The 25,630-nt window shown below is 47.3% G+C and overlaps 1 protein-coding gene and 1 long non-coding RNA gene across 3 annotated transcripts; one reads left to right on the top strand and one right to left on the bottom strand.

The window, feature by feature from the left end:
- The first annotated feature begins 1,955 nt into the window (after positions 1 to 1,955).
- LOC140689849 (uncharacterized) lies at positions 1,956 to 3,326 on the top strand. Its single transcript, XR_012064991.1, has 2 exons — positions 1,956 to 2,699; positions 3,029 to 3,326. It is a non-coding gene; the product is annotated as an uncharacterized lncRNA (long non-coding RNA).
- Positions 3,327 to 4,062: 736 nt separating this feature from the next.
- PARP6 (poly(ADP-ribose) polymerase family member 6) lies at positions 4,063 to 25,132 on the bottom strand. Of its 2 annotated transcripts, XM_072951099.1 has the most exons (22): positions 24,977 to 25,132; positions 24,400 to 24,477; positions 23,573 to 23,667; positions 23,076 to 23,136; positions 22,748 to 22,838; positions 22,237 to 22,303; positions 19,579 to 19,728; positions 18,340 to 18,550; positions 17,753 to 17,806; positions 16,320 to 16,415; positions 15,924 to 16,016; positions 15,173 to 15,298; positions 13,695 to 13,760; positions 12,705 to 12,772; positions 11,361 to 11,409; positions 11,000 to 11,112; positions 10,167 to 10,239; positions 9,394 to 9,463; positions 5,472 to 5,551; positions 5,015 to 5,078; positions 4,759 to 4,843; positions 4,063 to 4,415 (listed from the first exon to the last, which is right to left on the bottom strand). In XM_072951099.1, exons 1-22 carry the CDS (start codon positions 25,091 to 25,093, stop codon positions 4,313 to 4,315), a joined length of 2,010 nt encoding a protein of 669 aa, XP_072807200.1. In that variant the 5' UTR covers positions 25,094 to 25,132; the 3' UTR covers positions 4,063 to 4,312. The 2 variants fall into 2 exon arrangements, 1 of the variants encoding a protein (XP_072807200.1); XR_012064895.1 differs by lacking the exon at positions 9,394 to 9,463 and having other exon boundaries at positions 4,341 to 4,415.
- Positions 25,133 to 25,630: the final 498 nt, after the last annotated feature.

Below are 25,630 nucleotides of genomic sequence, written 5' to 3'. Positions count from 1 at the left end.
AAGGCAAGAGAAAGGCTGCGAGGTGTGGGGGTTGGGTGCTCAGTTTAAAGTCAAAGTAAATACACACTCTACAGACAGAGAGGGGCCCCTCTCACTCAGAAGGGAGAGCGGCCTGATTTAACTCTTGATGGTCACTTGGAGCTGAGGTACATGTGTCAGCAAACAATACGTGACCCAACCCTGAAGCCCAGAGACAAGCTTTGGCCCTGGTGAAGTGGGTAAGGTTACCGGCTTTACCATTATGGGACCTCTTGGCCTCTGTCTGAAAGTGTTACTTCTCTCAGGCCAGTACAGGTTTCCAGGGCAGCCCATTGGCCTGACAGGTTTAGAAATGCTTATCACTTCAGATTTTATATGCCCTTTCCAGAGCCAGACCAAGCAGACTTCCTAATTTCTTCTATGTGTTCCTTCAGGTTCCCAAGATCTCTTCAGGGCCACAAAGGTGGCAGAAAATCTTAATTCGTGAGTTTTCCCCAGACAAATCCTGGAAGGAAGAGAAAGTTGGCTTTTTGGAGTTAGGGATAAAGAGAGAACAGGCTGTCTGTGGGTGAAAGGAAAGGATTCCTGGAGGAGACATGAGGGCTGGTTACCACAGAGACGGGTACGGGAAGGCTGTTCCAGGGGAAAGGAACAGTGAAGGATGAATTCTGAATGCAACTGTGTCTCTAGGTGCCCTCTCCAGAGGCAATGTCTCATCAGCACTTGGAAAAAGAAGGGAAGATTCTGGAGGAGTCCTTGCTGATTCCAGTGGAAGTACTGCCTCAGCCAACATGACCTCTGGCCTTTTTTCCTCTTAGTTCAGAACCGCTAGGGCTCACAGGACAAAGCCTCCGTGGGGTGGTTTAGTCCTGTCCACCAAGCCACTCCCTCAGAGGCCTGTGCTCTCTCCTTTTCTCCTAGAAGCATAGCCAGAGCCCGGGCTCCCTAAGATGCAAGTGGAATTGTAAGCAAACTCTATTCCCTCAAAGTAATCAAGACTTGGAAGACCAAGAAAGGCATGAGCAAACAATAGATCAAGTGCCCCCTCCCCCAGGAAGCCCTCCCGCTGCAGTTCAATCAAAATCCAGTTTCCTTGGCAGCATACTTCCAGCCTCCACCTATATGCGCACTGGCTGCCAGCTGACCTGACCACGTGTCCCAGGAAGGGCAGCTAGGACGAAGGAGACTTGGTCTTTCTCCTAGATAATTCTTGTAGGCAGTGCTTTAAGTTGAAGGGTGGCATCTTTGGGCCCACTGCAGGGTGGTTCTGAAGTGTTTGTGGAAAGTCCTTTACTGCAGAGACTGACCCCTTCAAATGAGCTGCAGCTGCTTTATTCCCACCCCTTCCGGGGAAGGGGGGCTCTGAGGGAACTGCGTCCCCACCACCCCTAAACTGGTCCTAGAAGCTACAACATTGCCCAGACCTCCATCTCAGAATCCACCCTGTGAGAGCTGGTAAGTAACCCAGTTATGACTCAGCACCAGCCTGTTCCCTCTCTCCCCAATGGCCAGAAGGAAAGGCAGAATCTGGCAGAAGGCTCCTCCCAGATGGGCCGCCACATCCCCACCACAAACTGAGTCATGGCCACACCCTGCTAGGATGGAAAATTACCCTGAGAGGGAAGAGGAAGGTTTAACTCCAGGGATTTTGAGTTCTCAATCCAGAAATCACAGCCATCTACTCTCTACCTGGAACTAACTGAAGAAAGTAGTTATTTCCCCCAGCCTAGCCTTAACAAGCATGTCCAGTCTGAATGTGTAAAGCTGCTTGAGCCCAGGACTACGTGAAAGCTAAGAGGCCACCGTCAGCTCTGAGTGCAGTACCTGTAATAGTTTCGGCTTTGGTAAAGGATGATCTCTTGCTCAGACCTAGCTCCACTGCCCCACCTCAAGGCAGCCAGAGAGAAAGGGGCAATCCTCCTTCAGCCCCTCTTCAGGCTGTGGGAGGACTCCCCGCCAGAAGGTCAGGGCCCCACCCTGCAACCTTCCCTGCAGTGAAAGCATTCTTGTTGTAAGAATGCTGTGGAGTTTAATTAGACTTGTTTTATAAGATACATGTTTTGAATTTTTTCAGATATGATTGTGTATGGCTTTCAAACTTCTCCGATTCAAAAAGTCCCACTGCTCTTATGTAGAACGCTATAAAAATGTTATATTTAATTTCATTGCATTTTATTGGCATTAAAAGACAACTATTATGCATATGCTATAAAAGAAAAGTGATTCCCACGAGGCCAGCCCAGGTTCTCGTTTCTCTGGTTACACACACTCCCTGTTCAAGACCTCTTACTCCATCACCTGCTAGTACTGGCTTTATTGGCTGCTACTGATAAAGAAAAATCACAGGAAATAGTTACAACTGAGAAAAATCTATAAATAGTTTCTAAAAATTGAACAAAAATGTTGTTATACCATTTGAGTAGCCAAGCACCTAGGTAGGTTCAACTGCTGGAACACCAGCGGGGGCAGCATGAGAGCCCCCAGGAAGGAAACGCATGGCTAAGAGCTCAGGTCCTGGAGTTGAGCAGACTGGTTAAAAACCCAGCATGGCCACTGACTGGCTGTGAGACCTCAGACACATTATTTAAGATCTCTAAAGAAAACCTATCTTCCATCTCTGTTGTCAGGATTAAATGAATGATTTGATCATCTGCATATAGTACAGACCAGAAGGCAGCTGTGCAGTCAGGCTGCTTGTCAGTCACCAGCTATGGAACATGGTAGGTCGCTCATCCTCTGCGCCTGTTTTCTCATCTACAAAATGGGAATAATGACTTCTACTTCACAGGCTTGTTCTGAGAATTACATTAGTCAATACATGCAGAGCGCTTCCAGCAATACCAGGCACACAGTAAGCAAGCCAAAGTATTAGTAAATTATTAAAATGCTTAGCATAATGCCTAGTGCCTAACTAGTAAGAACCAAAAAAAGTTAGCTATCTCTGATACTATACAGATGAGCTGCAAAAGTCCTTCCAAGAGGCAGGAATTTCAGTTAGGGTGGGCTCCCTAAAGGGGTCTTTTACTTAGTGAAGAGGTTTTTCTCCTAGACCTGAAACCAGAATGGGGGAGAGAGCCTTAAGAGATCTGCAGAGTCAGAATGGAGTAGTCTTGATCAAGAAGGAGTCAAGAAGTTTAAGAAACAGCTCCTGAAGGTATGGACCTCAAGAATGGTACTTTCATGTTAAGTCCAGGCTTTGTAGCCTTACCTACAAAGCAGGTAAGACACCCAAACAAAGAAGGGTACCTCCAAAGAAGGGCGAAGGTAATGAGGATGACAGGGAGTCTAGCACAAGCTTTATAAACCCAGAAGCTCTAACAGAATAAAAAACCTACACTTAAAAGCCAGACTTGTTTAAAGCTTTTTGTAGTCTCTGTACTTATATTCCTGTTTTTCTTAATAGTTCATAAAATATTTGGCAATGTCCAACCTGTCTCAGAAAAAACTTAGGGTTTTAGGTACATAAAGCACAGCCCGAAGGCCAGCAGAAGGTTGGCCATGGGAGCTTCAGCAGGGAGACGGCTTTCCCTGAAACAATTAGGTCTCTTACGTTGCTAACCTTGGAGAATTTGGATTTCGTTTCATTAAGGGAGGCTGTATATCTTTAGGATCTTTTCATAGATTTCAAGTCAGAGACCAACCCACCTTCCTGCACCTGCCAGTTCTCCCACCGCCTCCCTTATCCCAAAGAAACAGCTAGGAGGAGGAGGAGAGAAGCCAGCCCCTGAGATACAGAACAAGAAAGAGGGGCTAGGTTTTGTGCAGAAAGCAGAGGTCCTAAGGACGGGAAATCTGACAGCAATGGCCCTTTGGCAGCAGTGGGCCTTTTTCAATCTTGAAAAACAGTGACCAGCGGGATTCTGTACCCTTCTCAGTTTGTGTCAGCTGCGTAACTGGGTTTCCTTTGTCTAATCTGCCGATAAGAGTGCTGACAGAGGTGTGGCGCACGACGTCAGACGGACTCAGCTTTGACTGCGCCCACCATCAGCAGCCCCAACCCTCACACTCCACTTCCCACCCCGACTCGGGGGCTTGAGGCAGGTGCTGGGCCAAGGCCAGTCAGACCACAGTGATCAGATCCAGTCCACAGCACCTTCCATTTTATTGTTTTATTTACAAACAGGGTGAAGTCAACTGGGAAAGCCAGGGGTAGGGAGTCAGCCTGGGCCATCCGAATGTGGAGTGGTTCCTGGGTCAGTCTCCACCGAGGCCGCCTCTTCCATCCTTCTCCTGCCCTTTGGGGACGGCCCCTTGATTCCTCAGGGCAGCCTCATCTGCTGCTCCTGAGCCCTTTTACGAGGGGAGCGGGGGTGGTACGAGGGCTGGGGCCCCCTCAGTTTGTGTAAACCTGAGTTCCGATCACACGCATGATTTCCTTCTGTATCTTGGGGTCCTGAGTATTAATGTTGGCATCGCCCACCTGACCATCCTCATATCTGCCAAAAATAGGGCGAGCGTGAGCGTAAGAGGGAGAACAATAGCAGCATAACGTCACCCAAGGCAACTGCGTTTGGACCTGCGGCCACCCTGGCCCAGAAGTCAAAACCCTTTCTAGCTACTCTTCAGGGTAGAAGAGATTCAGGTTATCTGGTTTCCTCCAAACAGACACTGATCTATACCGACCCCTGTCCTCCAAGGGGAACGTCCCAGTGCCAGCTCCCCTCAGGCAGCCAGGGACAAGTCTCCGGTAACAGAAAAGGACTTTCCTCATAGTCACACATCATCATGCTCCCACCCTCACTCCTCCAAGTAGTCTCCAAGGTACCTTCCTAGACTTACACAAAGAAGAACCGTGTGCAGACATGGTCGGAGACAGGGCACACCCAGATGTTCCCATGCTTCTGGAGGTCCTTAGATGTAATCACTGGGAAGAAGAGGACCAGAAGTTACAGGTATAATGCTTAGGTCACAGGATCCAGGCAGGGGAGGGACGACATGATGCTTCAACATCACCATTAGCAGGATCAAGTGCCAAAGCTGCACCAGAAATAAAGACCAGGGACCCAGAAAAACAGGGACCAGGTGAGCCACCTACCTTCACAAAGTGCTATGCAGTTCAGATTCCGACTCTGCAGGAACCGTGACTGAATGGATCGGGTCTGGAAGAGGAAAGCAGAGCCAGGTGAACTGTTACGACCTGCCCTAGAGAGGCCGGCCGGCTGGCAGTGGCTGGGGTGGGGACAGGGATATCCTGAGCTCCCAGCCATCCCCTGAAATGTTGGTTTTTCCATAATCAGTCTGGGTGAGTCCAGGCTTCCATCTTCACATTTTCATGTCACTGCATTTAAACTCAGTCTCTGCTTTCATAGTTATGACTGAGGCCACAAATGACTCTGGAAATTTGTTCATCTTAGAACATACCTGATTCCTTCAAACGATCTTTAACCCACCCATCCCCCGCCCCCACCACTGTTTCCCCATCCGGCTCTGCAGCCTCCACTTACCCCAGAGGAGGGGTCCCACCTGGGGGGAGCAAGGGCAACTAATAATACCTGGGGGATGGTATTCATTCTGTTGTATCTCTGGACCAGCTCGTCCTTGGAGGGCATCCTGTGCTGTCCTTTTCCCATTCCTGTCACAGAACAAGAAGCCAGTTCATAAGCCCATTCCTTAAGCCAACACCTACTGAAATGCCTACTACGTGCCAAGCACTGAGCTACAGACACTTGGTGATACAGCAGGAATAGAACAAACACTGTATCCGCCCTCGCAGGATTCAGTCTGACGGAGATGACAGAGCAGGAACAGATAATTGCAACACAGCATGGTGAGGGCGCACTCTGTGAGCCAGAGGAGGGGACCCAGCCTAGCCCAGGGATCTGACGAAGGCTTCCTGGTGACAGCTGGGCTGAGAACTGCGGGATTAGGAAGAGTCAGTTAAACGAAGAAGGGGAGTGTTCTAGGCAGAGGTAATAGCATATGAAAGGCCTGGAGGAGAGACAGAGCAGGGCCTCAGCTTGTACGGAGCACAGCCAACGGCACAGGAGTGGTGTGAGATAACATGGAAGAGGTGCGCTCCGGCTAAGATCAAGCAGGCCTTGTAGGCCATCTTAAGGCCACTGGAGTTTATCCTAAGAACATCAGGGAACAACTGAATGGTTTTAAGATGGGGTAACACATGAAATGAGCCAGGCACGAGGGGCCCAGGAGAGTGGTGACGTCAACACCTCGGCTCAAATGCCAGGCTGAGGGAAGTGAGTGGAGAGGAAGCAAACAAAGTCAGATCTACTCTAGTTTCAAAGTGACAGACAAGGCTCTGACCAGTCATTCAGAGAAAAGGGAGAAAGCACAGCAGCTGAGCGAGGAATACTCTTCACAGGTAACGACATGGCAACCACCTTGAAGAGCTCTGCTTCCTTTAGAAGGTCTCCCCAGACTCGAGGAAGAGGAGCCGGTCCCCTCACTTTCACCCTGTCTAAATCCACAAATCCTCTGCCATCCATGCCCCTCAATGAAAGCCCGTTTACAACATTTATAGACACATTCTGGATTCTTCCTTTTTAGATATGAAACAGTGCTTGTGCGCCCCTGTTCCCAATTCTTCCTGGCCTATGATCAGGACTTCAGTCTCTGTATTCAGCTCTATCACAGGCCCAGCCTTATCACAGTTAGGGATGAGCCGGTGTAAGTGTGTATGAGACATGAGACCGAGAGGGAAATGGATGAGGACGGGAAATGACGCCACCCTTGCAGGCCATAAGCAGGGCCCTCATCTCTCCAGTCCACCCTGGAACTTCCTGTTGTGACTAACTCTCTCCTGGCTTTGTGACAGCCACAGTATAGAGGTAACGATGAGAACCATGGACTGACATTCTTCACTGCTCAGGCTGTCGATTCATCATGCACTCTCACTGGAGTCCTTGACAGATTTATGGCCTGAACAAAATTCAGGGCAATGAGCGCCTCAAGACTTCAACTGTCAATTTCTTCCTCCTACAGGACATCCACCACCCCTCTGTTTCCAACTTCTCCATTGGCTTTAACTAAGTTTACTGCTGCATCCAAACATCATGACCTTCTTGGCCTGGGTATTGCAGAGCACGGATCTGAGTGAAATGCACATTTAGGCTCTATCCCAGAGGATGGGAGAGAACAATCTGATTTCTATGGCTGGTCTTAGATACGGCCCTTATGACATAATCCAAACCTTCCCCCATCCCAGTCCTGTTGTATACAATCCTGTCCCTATTGACCCAGCCATCTTCTGTCAGTTTCCTGAGAGCAGAACCTGAGAACCTGGAGGCCAGAATAGTCCCTGGATGCTTTGTGTCCAGAGTATATACTTTTAAGAAGTTTCTAAATATGACTAAACAGACAGATAGTGCTTAGCATCCTTTCCCATTGTCCCTCATCTTAAGCTGCACACTATGACCAAGTCATCAAAGGTTCCACTGGTCAAATGGATGCTCTATTTACCCTGCCCCACAGGGGCACACCATGCCTCTGGAGTATGGATACCCAGAGGAAGAACAGAGAAAATCAGAGCAGAAAAGGGTGGAAGGAAACATACAGTGAACACAAAGTTGGCCAGATGCCAGAGTAACTAAAATCAGCTGAACATTTACACGCATCCCACCCAGCGACAGACTCACGTACCTACGGGGCCCTCAGAGACTCAGTCATTCAAGCAAAGCCTACCTTGTCAGTCCAATATAGTGATAAGAACACTGGCCCAGAAATTGAGAGCTGGATTCCAGTCCTAGCTCTGCTACTTAGAGCTGTGTGACCTCAAGAAAGTCACTTAAATTTTCTGTGTATCTGCTTTCTAATCTGGACAGTAACAAGAGACTGGACAAGATGACCTATAACTCCAAGAGTAAAAGTATATGGTGTTCTGTAACTAGAATCAAATCGACCTTTGGAGAGGGAGAAGGATGGTGCTGTATTACGTTTTTATGTAACCAGTACATGAAGAAGAAAGTTAAGAAATCAATAGAGATCCCTGGCTCCGACTGATAACTAAAGGCACCCTGGCAGTCTGATAACCAAGGGCAGCGGGAGAGGAGAGGGAGCAATCGGGGGACAGACAAGAAGAAAGAACTGTGTGGGCGCTGGGAGCCAAGCGTCTCACTACTTAGCAAGCAGTGGGATATTAATTAGAGGGGATCTCAGACCAGGAAGAAGATACACACCGCGGAGCCCAGACGAAGCCAAAAAGACCGCCCCGACCCCAGCCCCACTCCAGGCCCCAGGCGCACAGAGTAAAACTCATCCACAAATGCAACAAATGTGGACTGGGCACTCACCCTGTGTGGGTTAATCATAACTTTTGGCTCACGACACATTATCATTTATTGAATAGGACAATGAATACCTACAGACCTAACCCGGGGACTAAATCCAAGAACTAAAACATCACCAGTGACTTGCATCTAAGTGCTCCTAACCCTATCCCAGCTATCTGCCTCCACTTGGGAGGCAGCCACTATCCTGAAATTTGGGTCCTTTCTTCTTCTTCTTTATTCTTTAGTTTTATCACACACACACATCCACCCCTAAATAGTTTTAAGTTTGTTCACTTCTGAGCAGTGCAACAAAAGCGTCACACAGCAGTAGTCCTCTTTCAAGTAGTCACTTCTGAGCAGTAGTCCTCTGCACCTGCCTTTTCTCACTCAACTAGTACTAAGATTTTTCCATGCTACTGAATGCCACTGTTGGTTCATTTTCATTGCTGAGTAATAATCCACTGTGAGAATCTAGCAGTGGCCCCATCACATGGTAGACACGCAACCACACGGTGGCTACCTTTTACACAGAGACTACACAGAACAAGAACAAGACGGAAAAGGAGCCACGACATGACCCTGGGTCACTGAGAGAGCTCTAAGGCACACTCGTTTCTGAGCTGGACAAAGCTGGACCCATCTCCTGACTAGAATGTGGACCTCACTCATGCCTTTGGAATAAAATACTTTGTCTTGCATTCAATGTGACTAACACAATAGTGTGTAATTATAGACAGTTTAAATTTTCAAAGCTGGTTGACAGGGAGAACAATGTCTCCAGAAACGTGAGCCAGCGGAAGGGACTCGGGCTCACACATAAACCCCCTGCACATGCGCACGCCACCTGTAATGGCAGGCTACTGCCCCAGCGCCAACAACGCGTTCTCCGAAGAGCCTAGTGCCACCTCCAGTCACCCCCTAGCCCACCCCCAGGGCCAAGCCCACACAGTGAACAAAACCACCCCCCTGAGAAGAGGGTACCGAAGAGAAAGGGTTACAGTTGGCCTCACCCTGCGAAGAATCTAACTTTCTAGTGAGAGAAAGTAGAGAAAGATTATTTGCCCATGACTGTGGGGAGAGCTGACACAGACCAAGTGTCCACAACGGAGGAGGAGGCAGCACAGGATTACGTATTCACAAAACGGATGCAATGTAAACAGACTCAGGGCGGCCAAAGATTATTTCTTACCTGAGTATCCAAAGGAAATACTGGAGATGGGGCTCAGGTAGATGCCTTTGCCATAGGCTGCTCCATGCAGCTTGCAGGGAAACACCAGGGTGAGCAAGGTGAGCCTGGGCCCTCCCACGGCTGTGCACTAGGCAGCCACAAGGCTTCCGCAGCCCTCTGTCCCTCCATCTCATCCTCTCACTCATTCAGATAACTTTAAGCACCTACTCTTGAAAAGCTGACTGGCTGAAAAGTGGGCGCAGGTTAACCCCTCGGCCTATGAGTACTAGATACTGATGCACTGGAGAGACGTGCCAGAGCCAGTGAGTCAGCCGCGCAGACTCCATGCCCGTGTCCTTACACCTTGGTGCATATGCCGAGTCGCCCCCAAAGCAGGCACACAGACCAGGAAGCCAGGAGGAGGGATAATAACCACTCCTTGGAGCCTTGCGGGGCAAAGAAGTCTCCTGTATCTACTCTCTGCATGAATGGCACATAAACTGAAGAGCTCTAACAGGTTAACTGATCAGGTGGCTGCAACCAGCAACCCCTATCCCTGCCTGCAGCTACATTCCTATGCCTAAAAACAGCAACACACACAGCCTACGGTCAAATGTACAACAGCCACACTCACTCTGCCGTACAGCCTCAACTTCCTCCCTGGGGAAGCCTCACAGGCGGCTAGGGCTGAGAATGGTGAGGCAAAAACAGCTGAGTACTCTAAGGCAGACTTCCCCAAAACTGAGTGGTGGGGAGGGGGGCGTGGAGAGAAAGGGAAAGGGGCACAGCCTCACCTGCAGTTTTGTGTAGGATGCATTGACCAGCCCATTGCGCAGGATCGAATGCCAGTTCTCAATGTGGGACCCACTGTAAGGCAGGGCAGAATACATGTCTCCTCGTGGAATGAGGGTCCCAGGAGCATTTCCAAGAGCGCCACTCCCACCGTCACCCACACAGAACATGAAGATGGACACAGACACACCTAGCGATGGACATGCACGTGAACAGCCACAGGCGTGCGAGGTGTGTGTGCATGGCTAACCCTACACCTTCACACCCAGTCCCATCTTCTCTTCGGCACTTTAGCTAGCCCCATCCCAAATCCTGAGCTGCCAGGTCAGTATTTTCATCCGCCTATTATCCTGATATTTCAAATTAAACACATTCATCTCGAACTCAACAAGCTTAGCACTGAGTCCACATATGGCTTCCAGTCATGCGTCCACTTCTATTTTAAGGAAAGGGTACAAACAACTCTCTTTAAGTTACCTTTAATGTCTTTTTTCTCTCTCTCCTCCCACAATTAGGTGTAAATTGCTGATTTCCTTCAAAGTAGCTTTCAGATCTATCCCTGCCAATCCCTTCCTTCAACCACATCTTTTTATATGCAAATATAATTTCTTCTCAACTACACCGTAGGTAGCTTGAGAGTAGAGACCATCATATCTTATGTACCTTTATCCTCTACAGCACTTAACACAACAGCATTTAATAAACATTTGCTGACTGACTGGCTGATGCACACAGGTAACACAAACTCATACTCCTCAAGTAAACTGGCCCTCCCGTCCCCCTCCACTGCTTGCTGCCTCATCCCACACCCACGCCCAGCCCCACTCCTCCTCACTGGAAGGCAAACGTGCTGCCGTAGAGCTTCTTGGCGGTCCGGAACCGAGCCTCCTTGGCAGGAGGGCTGCTCAGCAGGAGGAACTGGTGTGAGGTGTGCATGAACTTCAGCTGCTGCCCAGGGTGGGGGTGGGGTCAGGAAAACAGAGCAGAAACCGAGATCAGGGAGGGAAGGGTTGGGGATAGGGAGCAAATCAGGTTTCTACTAACCCCGAAGAAAAGGGAATGCGCTTAGGGTCAAAGACCACTGCTGACGGACAAGCCCAACAGGCAGGCCCAGGACCAATGTGGTTAGCTCGTCTGGAGACCTCCCTGCACTTCATCAGAAATTTAAAGAGTTCAGAGGGAGAAAGGTCACTTACCCTGCTGAGAGGTAGTTTGACAATGTGTGACCTGTTGCTAGAGATGATCCTGGGACAAAACAGAGAAAAAACAAAACCAAACAGAAGACAAAGTAAGTGTGTGCTCAGGCCACCCTGAACAAAGCAGCAGCCTTCTTCTGCCCCTGGGAGAAGGGGCAAGGATTCCAGAGCTATCTGAATTGTGTGTCCACATCACTATCTGGATATTCCTATGGCTAATAATGTTTGTGTATAAAAACGTAAAAGCAAAGTTACTGACCAGAGACCAGCCAGTTATTGGGTAGTTAACAATGGATAAAAGAAAGAGAAGGCTGGGAGGTGGGCTGCTACATCCAGGGAGAGAAAAGAACAGAACAAAAGGAAGAGCACAAGAGGTCAGCCACCAAGTAAATCAGAAAGGTGGGGTCTGCAATTAGGATGGTGACAACTTACACCTGGGAATTACAAACTGAGAACTGAGGCTCAGGGGTCATCCTGCTGAGCTCAGGAGAAGGCTGAAGGCTCTCAGAGACAGAGGGATGGAAAGCTACCACTTGGGCTGGAGAAAGAAACAGAATAAACCAGAAGTAACTTCCAGAGGAGTCAGAAGCAGACTGGGCTGCATGTAGGCTGAACTCAGGACAGGAGAGAACAAAGGCATAAACCTTTGAAGGCTCAGCAAGGGAGCATTGTCTCTTGTAATGAATATGCTTTATCTTTTTGCGCATCATTCATGTACTAATGATGCCAGCCTGGAGGGTCTCTGCCTGGTCATTCCTCATGCTAAGAGGGAGCATGCTGCACTGAGAAAGTACTAATGTCAAAGGCTAACTAGCTGAGGGAAGTAAGCTCAAGGGGAAAGCTACGTCAGGAAAAGAACAGAAATCAAGATCAGGGAGGGAGGGCAGTGGAGAAGGCTCAGAGCCTCTGCAAGGAGAAGGGAGTAGTAACAGTGCTGCAAGGCTCTGGACAGTCAACGTCAACAGAGTAGTCAACATCAGCTACTTCCCCGAGACAGGAAAAAGGAGCAGAAGGGGAGACAGACCTCTCTGGGAGCACAGAAAACCTAACTGAAATGGGCAGTGTTAACTTCGACATGCAAGCAGCACTCAAAAACCTACTGCGAAACAAGAAATCCCTAAAGAGAACTCAAGACAGACATCATGTCAGAATCTGTGGGCTCTCTGTAGGATCGGAGTTCTTGTCGAGGCCAGGTGTATCAGTAACACCCCAAGCAGCAGCAGCCATGACATCCACAGCCTTGGGAAGGACACTGAAACTGCCTCTAACAGAAGGTGGGGGCTCCATGTCCAGCACTGCACTCCACTCCCCCGCCCACCGAAGGATGAACCATTCTACCCATACCACTGAAGGAGAGGGTGCGCCAGGGGGTCCAGCTTGTCCATCTGCTTCTTGATTTCCAGGTATGAGCCCTGTAAGACAAGGGCCGTACGGTTACCTCCCAGAAGAGGTGGGAGCCCCCCCTTTCCACAGACTGCCAGGACCCAGGGCAAAGCAGGCACCGACGGCCACACCAAGCAAGAGGAGACGGGGTTCCCACCCTCAAGGACCCAGTAAGGTTGGGACGACTCATAAATAAATATGAAAATGACTGAAGATGCTTACAAAACAACATGCAGGTGGGTCTCCCTCATTTTATGCAATTCCTACAGCCCTAAAAAGTTAATTATAAATCAAAAAATAAATAAAATCAATGTCTTAGAAAGATTAGGCTAATGAATCCTGTGGTAAAACTTCACATAAAGCAGAGAGTCTTTCTGACAAGTAAATCATCCCTCCTAGGTGTATCTTATGTGTTAATCTGAACTGCGACACATAGGACTTGCTGAGAAGAGGCCCACCTGTAAATGTGAGTACAAATGAATGTCTATTCATGCAGAGACTGCAGACGAGGGGTGGGGAAGTCTGGTGTGAGACAGCCTTGAGTCAAAGGATGGTCACTGCTCCATGTGGCTGCCCCACCCCTGGAAGGACAGAAGATGCAGGCCCCTGGGTCTAGTTCCTTACCTCCAAGCCCCCTCCTCACCCCCCAACCCTGGGCAGAGGTCCTTCCCTCACTTCTCTAATGCCCTAAGAATTATGGAAAAAACATTAAATTATGAACAATTTGTGAAGGAGTCTGCAGCAAAGGTAAAGGCCAAGAGAGACATAAGGAGTCAAAAAGAAGAGTAACAGAGCTAACACAACAGAGAACAAGATTGGAAAGACCAAGAAAATACAGTGAGAAATCTGAGTAGCATCTCTAAATCTTCACTCCACTCCCATGAATCCCAAGCAGAAGAGGGCACTTGAGCAGGCAGGCAGAGGGCAGGGGACGGACAGAGGGCAGAATACCTGGGTCATCTCCCGGATGGACATCACACTATCCAGAGCTTTCTGAAGTCGCTCATAATTCTTCTTCTGTGGGGAATCAATGGGAGAGAAGAGCCAGATGAAGAAAAGTGGAGGAGATTAAAATGTGATGAAAAGCAAGGCCAGACGTACAAAAGAAGTCTAGGCCCCAAGGAAATGGGGTAGTATGTCATGGAAAAAACATACATTTTATGTCAGAAAATTCTAATCACATGGTAGTTCTCCTTTTTACCAGGTGAGAGAAACAGTACAGTTACTTAACCTCTTAGAACCTCAGTATCCCTGCATGTAAGTGAAGACAGAAATTCCTACCACCCTCATAGAGATGTCCTGAAGAGGAAATAACCTGACAGGAGGGCATAGCTCAGGGGTAGAGCGTGTGCCTGGCATGCACGGAGGTCCTGGTTCAACCCCCAGTACCTCCATTAAATACATACATAAACCAACCAACCAACCAACCTAATTACCTCTCCCCCCAGAAAAAGATTAAAACAAAAAGGACCTGGTATAGCGCCTGGTACACAGCAGAGAAAGTAACAGTGAAGCACTGTGCTGGGAACCTGTGATGGTTAATTTTGTCAATTGTTAGTTGTTTCAATCTGGGCCATGAAGTGCCCAAACATTATTCTGGGTGTGTCTGTGAAAGTGTTTCTAGATGAGATAAAAGTTTGAATGGTAGACTGAGTAAAGTAGATTGCTCCCTCTGCTCAGGTGGGCCTCATCTAATCAGCTGAAGGCCTAAACAGAAAACACTGAGTAAGAGAGAATTCCTCCTGCCTGACTGCCTGGAACTGGGACGTTGGTCTTTTCCTGCTTTCATTCAGACTAGAAATGAAAAACCAGCTCTTCTTGAATCTTGAGCCTGCTGGCTTTTGAACTGGAACTTATACCATCAGCTCTCCTGAATCTCTAGCTTGTCCACTACAAATCACAGTACTTCTCAGCCCTCAGAATCACACGAGCCAATTCCTTACAATAAATTTCTTTCTCCATGTATCTTCTATTGGTTGTTTCTCTGGAGAACCCTAACCAGTAAAGTATTTTATATATATTATCTCTCACTTTCATAACAATAGGTATTATCCCCTTTTTATAGATAAGAAATTTAAGGTTCAGAAAGGCTGAGTGACTTGCCTAACACCATTCAGCCAGGAGCGGAAGAACCACAAATGGATCCAAGGTCTGTCTGGCTCCAGGGCCTATATCCCTCCCTGTCATGGCGTAACTAATATCAACCCTTCTCCCCTTCTGACAAACTCAGAAGTTATTACTTATGGGATATTATTGCTATGTTTAATTATTTATTTACTAAAACAGCTAAAGCTTAGGGTTCAACAGGTCCATTTTCCCTGTCCCCTTATTCCAAGCTGTTGTGTACACCTGGATAACAGCAAATAGTCTCCCACTATCTTTTACCATTTCTGTTCCTTAGCCCTGATTTTCTTGCCAAGCAACTATACCTTAGGGTTAAAGGCCAGAGTCTTGGGATCAGTGGGGTCCACCACAGAGGGATAAGGCTCAAAGATGATGCTCTTTCTCGGGGACTCCAAAGCTGCCCTACACATGGCCACCAGCAGATCCACCACCTTAGGGGAAAAGAGAGAAAGGGAGCAGAAGCTAAATGATTTCCCAGCGCTGGGAGTCACACAAAATCCAGCACAGGTCTACTTTCTGGAGGCTCTCAGCATTTCTCTTTTTAAAAGCAAGTATGTTTATGGTTTTCTCATTAGAAAATATAAGCTCATTATAAAAATGCAAGAACAATGTTTAAAAGAGTGATTAAAAAAGGGTAAGAATCATCCCCTTGTCCCCAAATCTACTTCCTCACAGGTAACTACTGCTAAGTTTGATGTATATTCTTACAGATATTCTCCCTATAGAAATACTTATTTTATTACATAAGCAGTTAAAAAAAGAACTATACTATAGATACTGTTTTTTTCTCTTTTATATATGTTATAATTTTATATCCATAAATAACAGCTATATGGTATTTCCACTTTAAGGACATACCGTGATTTCTGTAACTGGACCCTGTAAGATAAGCTTCTATCCCTTTTTTTTTTTTTAAAGAACTATTATAAACAATACTACAGTGAACATCCTTACACAGGAAAGCATTTCTGAAGATTAAATTCCAAGCAGTGAAACTGCTGGGCTCCCTGGCCTTTCCTGCTCCCGATTCCCCAGCAGCTTTTCTCTCCCTCGTACCTCTGCGCCAGTGGCCACCTCCTCTGCGGCTCCAGACATGACTCCCAGTGTGTAGAAGGAGAAAACGCACAGTTCACGAGTGCAGACGGCTGGCTGAGAGGACACGTTAAAGAGTTGGTGGGGGCAGGAGGTATGCACTGGGAAGGTATTGTAGGGAGAGAGGGCCACTGCTGACCTCAGACCACTCTAGAATGATATTCACACGTCCTCATCTTTCCAAGAGAACTGCTGAGATTTGTTTTCTGAGAAAAACAATTATTCTTAGAGTCTCAAGGAGTACAGACAAAATTCTACCCTTACCATAGACCCAGGAAGAAAGGAAACTTGGAGAGATGACGAGTGAAGGGGCCTTAGCTATGGGTGCAAGGAAGGGGGTCACAAAATAGAAGAATATACCTTGAGCATGGACCCATTCTGGAAGACATGCTGCTCATCACACACCACACAGTACTCATTCAATGTTGGAATCCTCTGCTCTGCGTATTTCATGATCTGGAGAGAAAAGATTCTATTCAATTTTTTGGAAGTACAGAGACAGATACGAGAAATAAAATTTGAATTCCTTTTCCAGTTACTCTCCTACCTCCCAGGCCCGCGCCTAAGGCAGAATCTATTCTTGGGTCCTGCGCTTAGTTAAACGAATGGTCTGACTCCAGAGCTAAAACTATATACTATAGTAAAACTAAGACCAGCCGTGGTAGAAGACCTGGGTGAAGACCCCTCTCCCACTACCTAACCCGTACACAAACTTGGGCAAGTCAGTCTTCCTGCGGCTTCTTCACTTGTACGTTACAAGTGAGTATTCGGTCCATGATAAGACGGCGGGGAAGCCTGAGAAGCCATTCTAAGCACCTAGAGCAATCAGCCTGTAAACTGACCAGCACCACAGAGACAACTCTGTGCTGGGAAAACAGCATCAATCCAGAGCTCACGAAGCAATACTCTCAAGTGTTTTCTTGCACATACTGTCGTAACAGGCTTTTCCCACTATTAAACTTTGTGTATAAACCAAGTTATTCCCATTTCACAAACTTTAGGGATGGTAAATAGATGTGCAAGGACTTTTATTCATTCACTTAACGCAGATTTACTAAATGCCTACTGTGTACCTAGCTCAGTGAACGGTCTCCTTTATTATTCAATAATATAAAAGACTGTCTTCTCAGATCCTACAGTCCAAAAAGGGAGATGCGGAATGTTCACAAATTAATTACAACTCAAGGCAGCGTATGGTACACAACACATCAGTGCCATAGAAAACAATAAGCATCTTAAGAGTTCACTGAGAGGAGACACGCTTCCAGCTAATACATTCTGAGAAACAGAGAAGAGTTTAAGGGAAAAGGTGGCACCTGAGACTTGACTGCAAGAGGCAGATACAGGGAGGAAGGTCAGTGTGGGGAATGATATGAACAAAGGTGCTGGAGATGCAAAAGTGAAATCATGTCCAGAGAAAAAAGGAGTTTCAAAAAGAAGCAAGTAACTAATAGTGGCTGAGCAGTAAAAGTTTGTGCCAGGATGTGGGGGATCATAAGAACATCAGCATCGATCCTTCTCTCATCTTCAAGTGCGTTTTTGCACTTAAAATTGGCAGTGCCTCATTTGGCACTTGATCTTCCGTGGTCTGTGTAAGTGTTGTCTTCCCAGCAATGCTCTAAGCTTCTTGAGGATGGGAACCATGCCTCTACTTCTGTCTACACAACACTTAGTATAGTTCTGGGGGCAGAGCAATTCGGGAAATGCCTGCTGAGGAGCTGGGAGATGTTAGGGGATCAGATGGGTTAGAAAATGGGGGAAAGGCTTTGGAATGAAGCTTTGGACTTGATTACCTGGACGAGGAATCCATATTCCAGAGTGGGGATGTTCTTGCAGTGACCACTGACCTGATGAGAGTAAAACGACAAGACCCCATGAGCCTCCTGTGATGCTGGTGCATAGAAAAACCTTGCTCACATCCACTACCTGTAATTCTTCTGAAGCAGATAAGCCCTAGCTCTATCAGTCTAAGTGATCCCCAAGCTACAGAGAAGACTTTCAGACATTTATGCCAAAGGCTCTTGAAAAAGGCTCACCTGTCCTTAACCCTCTTCAACATAGATAGAACAGGCATGCAGAGCTTGGCTGACTACCAAGTCCCAACCACAAATTAATAAAATCATACATGACACCTCCCTAGGATGCCCAGAACCAGACTCTCTCCTCATGGCCTACTATCAAAGAAGCTTGCCAGACTGTTCAGATAGAAGTTCACAACTATTAAAAAATGTGTTCCATTCTACTCACTCATGATTCATGCCAAGGTTTGACTTATGACACCTGGACAACCAGATTCCTAACCCCATTTTGAGAAGTTATATTTCCACATTTCCCCTCCCACCCTCTGACACCCAAGTCAAACCCTCCCCAGCCCATGTACCAAAGGGAAGGTCCGTGCTGGGGGAGGGAGGCCCACGTGCTGGGGGCACAGGAGACCTGCCTGGGGGCTGGGAGGGTAGCCAAACACCTCTACTTTGGGGTTCTTCATGGTGCAGGAGATGGAACGATTCATGAGGCGTCCAACTCGAAGTTCTGGCACACCCAGTTTGCCCTTCAGCATGGAGTCCTGTATGACAGGGAAACTGGGAGATCTGAAGAGAGAGCAAAAAGAGTGATGGAACTGGGGATTCAGTATGAGCCCTCGGAGAGGCCGAGAGGTAAGAACGGGTGAAGCGACCTAAGCCAAAGAGCAACTGCTAACTGAGGAAAGTTCCACTGGATCAAACTGTCAAAACAAGTACACCACCACACTGAATTGACTTTTATGTCATTATCTGTGTGTTCTTCCAATCGGAACACAGAGAGCAGGCAGAGGCAAAGCCAAGGCCACTCTCTACAGCATCAAGGCCAGGTAAGGAATGATACCTTGGAGAGGATGCCTGTTTCGCTTACTCAGAGAGAGAGAGAGAGAGAGAGAGAGAGAGAGAGAGAGAGAGAGAGAGGAGTGTGTGTGTGTGTGTGTGTGTGTGTGTGTGTGTGTGTGTGTGTGTGTGTGTGTGTGTGTGTGTGTGTGTATACGTACGTACGTACGTACACATGCTTATGTGTGTGTGTGTAAACTACTAGGGAAGAAGTAGTTATACTCCAAAAAGCCTAATGTCTGACTATCAGTCAATAATGGTGCCTGGAAAACTACAAATATGCATTTGTATTTGCCTTTAGGAATATGAGAAGGCACCAGGGGGAAAAATGGAGGCCTGGGGTCAAAGGATGGAGCAATATTTATTTCCAGAACCTAGATAATAAATCAATGTGCCCCTCTGTAAGAGCTAGGAGTTGCTGCCTGTTAGCTCTGACTCTGCCTCCTTAGGACAGAGAATAAGGATGAGGGTCAAAGAAAGGAAAGATGGGAAGATTAGCAAACATTTCTGCGAATACATACCATGAGCTAGGTACTGTGTTTTACATAAAGGACGAGGTATGACTACTGAGTAACGAGGAGAAGGGTAAAGACACAAAGGGGACAGGACCATGTGGGTGGTGTTGGTAGTTAAAAGTACAGAGTTCAGAGAACCTAGGAAGAGGATAGATTAGATAAGTTTACACAATCAAGAAGGTGGGCTGGGTGCTTAGACAAGGTTAAGGTGATCAGAGACAACCAGCTCAGGGAGGAACTTACTTGGGGATGGGTGAGAAGATGCTGAGGCCAGCTCGGAACTTCTTGATGGTACCACTTGCCTTGAACCAGCTGTGCCTCTTCTCCTGCTGGGTCTTTAAGAAATCGTTACTGAGATGTTTCCATTGTTGGGATGTAAACATACCCAGGATCCTAAAGAATCAAAGAGGAATAGAATTAGGGAAGCCTAGGTAAGGGAATAGGTCAAGAAATAGGACTATGGAAGGCAATGAATCTAAAATTCAGACCCAGGGACTGTAAAGCTAGTTATTGTAGGGGACTGTGTGTCTGAAGACCCGCCTGATACATCTTAGCATGTGGAAATGTACTCTCCTAAAGTACCTCTTTACCTTAGTGGGTAAAAACTCACTCCCTTACCGAGCCTAATGGACCAGAAAAATTCTGAGATGCTTTGCATTTAGAGGGAGATCTCAAAGGTGAGTCTTCAAAGGCTGTGAACCTGCCAATTTATTGCCAAGAGAAACCATACTGAGAGCGGAACAAAAGTGGAGGAATGGAGATGAGTCCCACCCACTGCCTTGCAAACAGTGAAGAAAAGGCCAAGGGACATGAGGAGTACTGCCATTGTGAGTCCAAAAACCATATCCCCATAAGCTGGGCCCTCAGCTACCTTGTCAATCCTTCACTTGTCCTTGATCAGCTCTCTCTCGCATAGCTCTACACTATTATTCTAAATCCTTATCACCTTCTTTAAGCTCTTAACTTCATCTATAACCAATAAGCTCTTTCTTCTCAAGGGAGAAAACTGAAGCCATCAGATACCAGCTTCCCTAGTTTTCCAGCACCACTACAAAATCTATCTCCACTTCCACCCTCATCATGATCCCGCCACTCTTGGGAGACAAGGTGACTATCCTGCTAAGGACCAATTGCTCTATTTGTACTCTAGATCTCAGCTCCTCTTCAGGGAACTTGATTTGTCACTCATTCCCCCTCCTGTCAGTTTTGTTTACCAAAGTCTACAAAAAGTTTCCAATTTCTGCACCTCAGCCTAGCGACTCTCCCTTTTCCCTCCCAGCCTCATCCAGATTTCTCAGTCCATACTTACTGTTTCTATTCTGCTGCCACTCACTCACTCCTCAGCTTACTGTGTTCTGGTTTCTACCTTCACCACTCCACTACAACTGCTCTCACCTTGATGCTAAACCCAACAGAAACTCCTAAGTTTCTCTTACTTGTCCTCTCTGGCATCTGGCCCTCCTCGCAGACACACTCCTCCATGCCTTCAGGGACACTGTTCTCGTCCCATTGGGCTCCCGCTTCTCTGACCAACCTACCTTCAGTGTTTCTTCTGCCTCCTCTTGGTATTTTGCTGAGTGTTAAAGGGTATTTTGCCCTTGATTCTATTTTCTTCTCATTCATCATGCTCTCTCTCAGCAATCTCATATTCTACACAGGTTGCAATTCTGACCCATTCATTGATACATATCTTCAACATGAATCTCTCCCATAAGGAGCAAATCTATATAGCTAACTCACTATTGAAAAATCTCTACTTAAGTATCCTAAAGTTACCTTTAAACAACAGGTTTAAAATGGAACTAATTTTCTATCCTCTTCTCACAAATTGGCTCCTCTTCTTAAATCCCCATCAAAATTAGTGGTATTACAATTTACCACTAGGCTGGAAAGCTACAAGTAACAGTCCACTATTCCTTGGCTCTTATCATATATAACATGTCAGTCTTCACTGATTCTATACCCTGCCAATCTCTCTAGTCTATCTCTCATCTCTGTTCTTACCTATAGTCATACTTTGGTTCAGGCCTTCATCATCTCATGTATGGACTTCTACAAATGCCTCCTACTAGAACAGTTCTGGTCTCCTGTCTCATCCTTCTTATTTTGCACAATGCTACCAGAATGGTTTTTTCAAAACTAAATCTGACCATGTCCTTTCTCTGGCTAGAACCCTTCAATGCTCCCACTGCCTACAAAATTAATACCCAAGATCCTCTTCTACTGGCTTTAGCTTTAGTTCCTAATTTGAAGCTTCCTACCCACGTGCCGCTTCACATGACTGTGCCCTTGCACATGTTACACACTCTCAATGTCCGTCTACGTGGGCAACTCTCATCTGTCCTTGAAAACCATTCATCATCTCCCTTTCATCTTTCATTCATCCGCCTGCCACCAGACTGAGTTACAGCTTCCTCTGTTGTTTCTGTCCCTTACACATTCGCTTGTATTAGAACATGTATCCATCAGACTCTATCTGGAACTTGACTAAAGGCAGAATCTAAAATTCACTTATCTTTGTATACCAAACACTTGGCAAGGTGCTCAACACATTAAATAAACTACCACTCTCTGAGCTCCCGGAGCCCCATCCGAGGAAACCACGGAGAAAATGTGACAAGCAGGACCAATTCCGGGGCTGCGCTTTTCCCTGCACGCTCAGTACTGACGAGCCTCTCCTCTCCCCTCCAGGAAGTCTCAAGGCCAGACACCCCAGCACCACAGGCTCCTCCATGTAACCATAAATTCGGCTCCCCAAATTTACTTATTTTAGTCTTTCTTGGGCATATCTCAGAAACACATTTTTGGAGGAAAATCTTCCATTCAAGAGTCTGCCTGTCCATCCACATGTCCATCTCTCTTTCCCTCAAATGTTCAAACCAGAAAGACCAAAGTTCTTACTTTTTCAGCTGAAGACCCAGCCCAAAGCCTTCCTTATTCGATGGCTGGAAAACCTCAATTGACGGTTCTGCAAAGAGAAGAGAAAAGTCCTCGTCGACACAGCTGTCTCTCCTCCTGGGAGTCCAAAGGCCCGGCTCCGTGGATTGGCTTCCTCCTACTCTAACGGTGCTCTGAACAGCAACGAGGGAGAAGAACCTCCGAGGCAGAGGTTCTTCTGACACCGCCTGACACTTCAAATACCCTCAACCTGTGCAAGGAAGTTGACGGGAAGGGGAGGAATAAACAACATCTGGGAACTGGAGAAAACAAGTTCATTAACAAGAAGGCTTTATGGGGTGACGACCAAGGGGCAGAGAGTAAAGACGCCAACACGAGGGGCCTGGAAGCCCTGCCAGCGGCCGGCGGACTACACCCAGAGGCCTTGTTCCTATTCTTCCCTACCTCAGCTGACTCAGGACTTTGGATTAGACCAAACCCACAGCACCCACTTTCCCAAAGTCCCCGCCTTTACCCGGCCCATCGAGGTACTGGGAGAGAGAAAATCGCAGCCTCAACACAATGGGTTCTGTCCGGAGGACCTTCCAGGCTGTGGAGACTTCCTCCTAAAGACGCCAGGAAAACAGTTTCCAGTTTAGCAACGGAGAAGAGTGGACTTAGTCTTTCCCTATATGACACACACGTGCACACAACACACACCACTGCCTGCTGATGGTCTAGGAAGGACAGGGATAAAGACTATGTGCTCCAAACACAGCACCCAGGAACAAGACCCCAGACTGACACGGCAAAACGCACAAGCCCAGCCGGACGCGCTGCCGGCAGGCACCAGCGCCACTCACGTCGAGGAAGCTGACGTTGACGTGGAGGTCGATGTCCACGTCGTCGATCGTTCCATATTCTCTAGAGACACAGGCAACCACAGGTGAGACTCATTAAGAGAGAAAGAAGGGAACAGACTGAGGTAGAGGGAGAACTGAGCCTGGGACAATGGGACAAGGGAGGGGGGGAGTTCTGTATTTAGGTTTTACCTACAGCCTCAAGCCACTTTCATAATCAGGGCCTTTCCAGGCCAGAAGCCTTCTTACCTCAAAGGTGGAATGATCAGCCTAAACGACAGTCTAGGATGGGGGAACTGCTAAGAAGAGTGGCCATGCTTCCTTACTCACTCCTTTCAGCCAACCTTCAGTATTCCGAGCAACTCCCACCATCATTAAGCTCCTACCTTACCAATGTTCACAGACCCCCTACCACACCATAAACAAAGAAAAAACTTCTAGCTTTTAACGACTCAGAAAGGAGCGGCTACTCCCCTGCCATCCCTGAGGCAGAGTCCCACCTGATGGATACAGAGTTCTCACTGTAGATCTCCTTCACGGCTTCAATGTCTGCATCAAGCTGTGGGTGTCGATATAGGTCAGCTGCACAGCTCCCCTGAGTGAGCAGCAAAAATGGTGGAGAGGGGAAAGATAGAGTAGAGGAAAGAGACAGATGAAAAATAGAACACGAAGGAACGTCAGGAACAGGGAAATCAAATTATAGCAATATACACAGGCAAAAGCTGCTTCTGTGAAGGGGCTCCTGCTGGTGGTCCTAGCTGGGAATTTCACTGACTGACAACTTTCCCTCCACCACCGCTCTGTGAAGTTTCAGTAGGCCAACTGCAGGTTTTGCTTAAGTTCACATCCTTCAGTCTCAGCTTCTATCTCCAGACCTTGACCAGGACACTTAAGTATCCCTTCTGTGAGAACACAAAACAGGCTGAAGAGTACAGAATTTAACTCAGACTGATTCTATCTGAAGACTCCAGCATTCCTACTCAGGATCATGCCCTGGGCAGTGACAGCAATAGGCAATCACTGGTAGAATAATCTCTTAAAAATCTGACCCTATTGAATGAAATGACCCTCCCTGGCTACTGAGGGAATAGTCACAAAGTAATTATTTCCAACTAAGAACACATGGGTAACCTCCATGCACAGAGGGCGTACTCTACCAAGGGAAAGGGATGAGCGCCAGGTAAGAGTGAGGATATGAGATCAGCTCTGCCAAGACAATGCTCAGACCACACTCTCATTGTATCTTTATTTTACCTCTGCTTCAAAATAATCTTACTCCTAATGTACACAGAGAGAAACACACACTTAGATACACATGGGGTCTCACCTGAACTCCATAGAGAAATTCCTCTGATTCATTATCTCCCTCCGAATCATCATCATTCCAGAACTGGCCTTTGATGTCCTAGTGATGAGAAACAAGGATACAACCCTGTGTTGGGTCCCTATTACCCCATGCAACAGAGTGGGGTGATAGGACGGGAAACAGATTTCCACAAAAAAATGGAAGAAGGTCCCCTAGGACAGAGTAACTGTGGCCCTAATCCCTTTGTTCCCTTCACCTCGTCCTTGGGGAGTCTCTCAGTCTCTTTCCGAATCTGGTCATATCCCTGGCCTAGCACTGACCTGGCGGCATGGAGGAAAACAACTGGGAATTTTAGCCTTCTTAAGTATCGGTATGACTGGGGCTCTGGTTGCCAGTGGAGGAGGCACGTGGAAGACTTCAACGTCAAGGTTGATTCCTAGGCATATCTAGGTTCTAGTAAGAGCTGGCCTCTCCTAGGATCATTCCCCAAGGCAGCTCCCAAACACATCTAAGCTCTCTTGTCTCCTAATTCCCTTTCTATCCCTAGTAGTGCTTAACTATCCCCTTCCTTCCCAAGGAAGCCTCCCTATACACACACCAAGTAATGCTGGTTCCGTGTCTCTTCTCCTTCCTTTAACTTCGAATAGCCACTCAACCTTCCAAAAGGGTGGGAGGGAAAACACCAGGAAAAGGTGAGGTCTGCACTTTGTTTCATCTACCCCCTGGATGATCAGTTGGAGAGGTGGGCAGTCAGTTCTCACCATTGGGTCAGTGAGTCACACACACTCCCAGGTCAGTGCTAGGCAGCACCCCTCCATACCACCAGCTGAACCCAGGCCAGTGAGATGGGCATTTAGGAGGCCACAAAGGGAGACAAGGGAGGGAGAAGCGATGTCAGGGGCTGACTGGAGATCTGCTGGGGTAGGCAGCTCTGCTGTTGTGGTGGCAACAGGTCACTGTCCTGTGAAAAGGAGATAACAACTGGTTTCATCACCACTTAACACCTGGGCGGCATATACACAGAGACGCGTGCTTAAGAATACTCTTTTAATACACATTTGTACAGACACTTGCACGTAAAGAGACGTACTTGCAGGCATGTACACACACTTGCACACCAGTTCTTTAAAGATAATACACAGTGAAAGCACTATTCAAACGTAAGTCACTACTGTTCCAGTTAAGCTGAAGAGTAGGAACTGGAGTAAGTCCTTGCTCTACTTCATAATGCTGTATCAGCCCCTGAAGCCAA

The sequence above is a fragment of the Vicugna pacos genome, chromosome 27 (assembly GCF_048564905.1).
Source record: "Vicugna pacos chromosome 27, VicPac4, whole genome shotgun sequence".
NCBI lineage: Eukaryota > Metazoa > Chordata > Mammalia > Artiodactyla > Camelidae > Vicugna > Vicugna pacos.
Note: the sequence above shows the minus strand (reverse complement) of the source record. Positions and strands in the feature narration are given on the sequence as shown.

Excerpts from the sequence above, each read along its gene's own strand:
- PARP6 (XM_072951099.1), bottom strand. The coding sequence starts at position 25,093 with ATGAAACAAAGTGCAGACCTCACCTTTTCCTGGTGTTTTCCCTCCCAC. Across the intron at positions 11,113-11,360 it reads TCAAACTACCTCTCAGCAGG|CAGCTGAAGTTCATGCACAC; the intron begins GTAAGTGACCTT and ends CACCCTGGGCAG. Across the intron at positions 10,240-10,999 it reads GGCAGCACGTTTGCCTTCCA|TGGGTCCCACATTGAGAACT; the intron begins GTGAGGAGGAGT and ends CCTGCCTTACAG.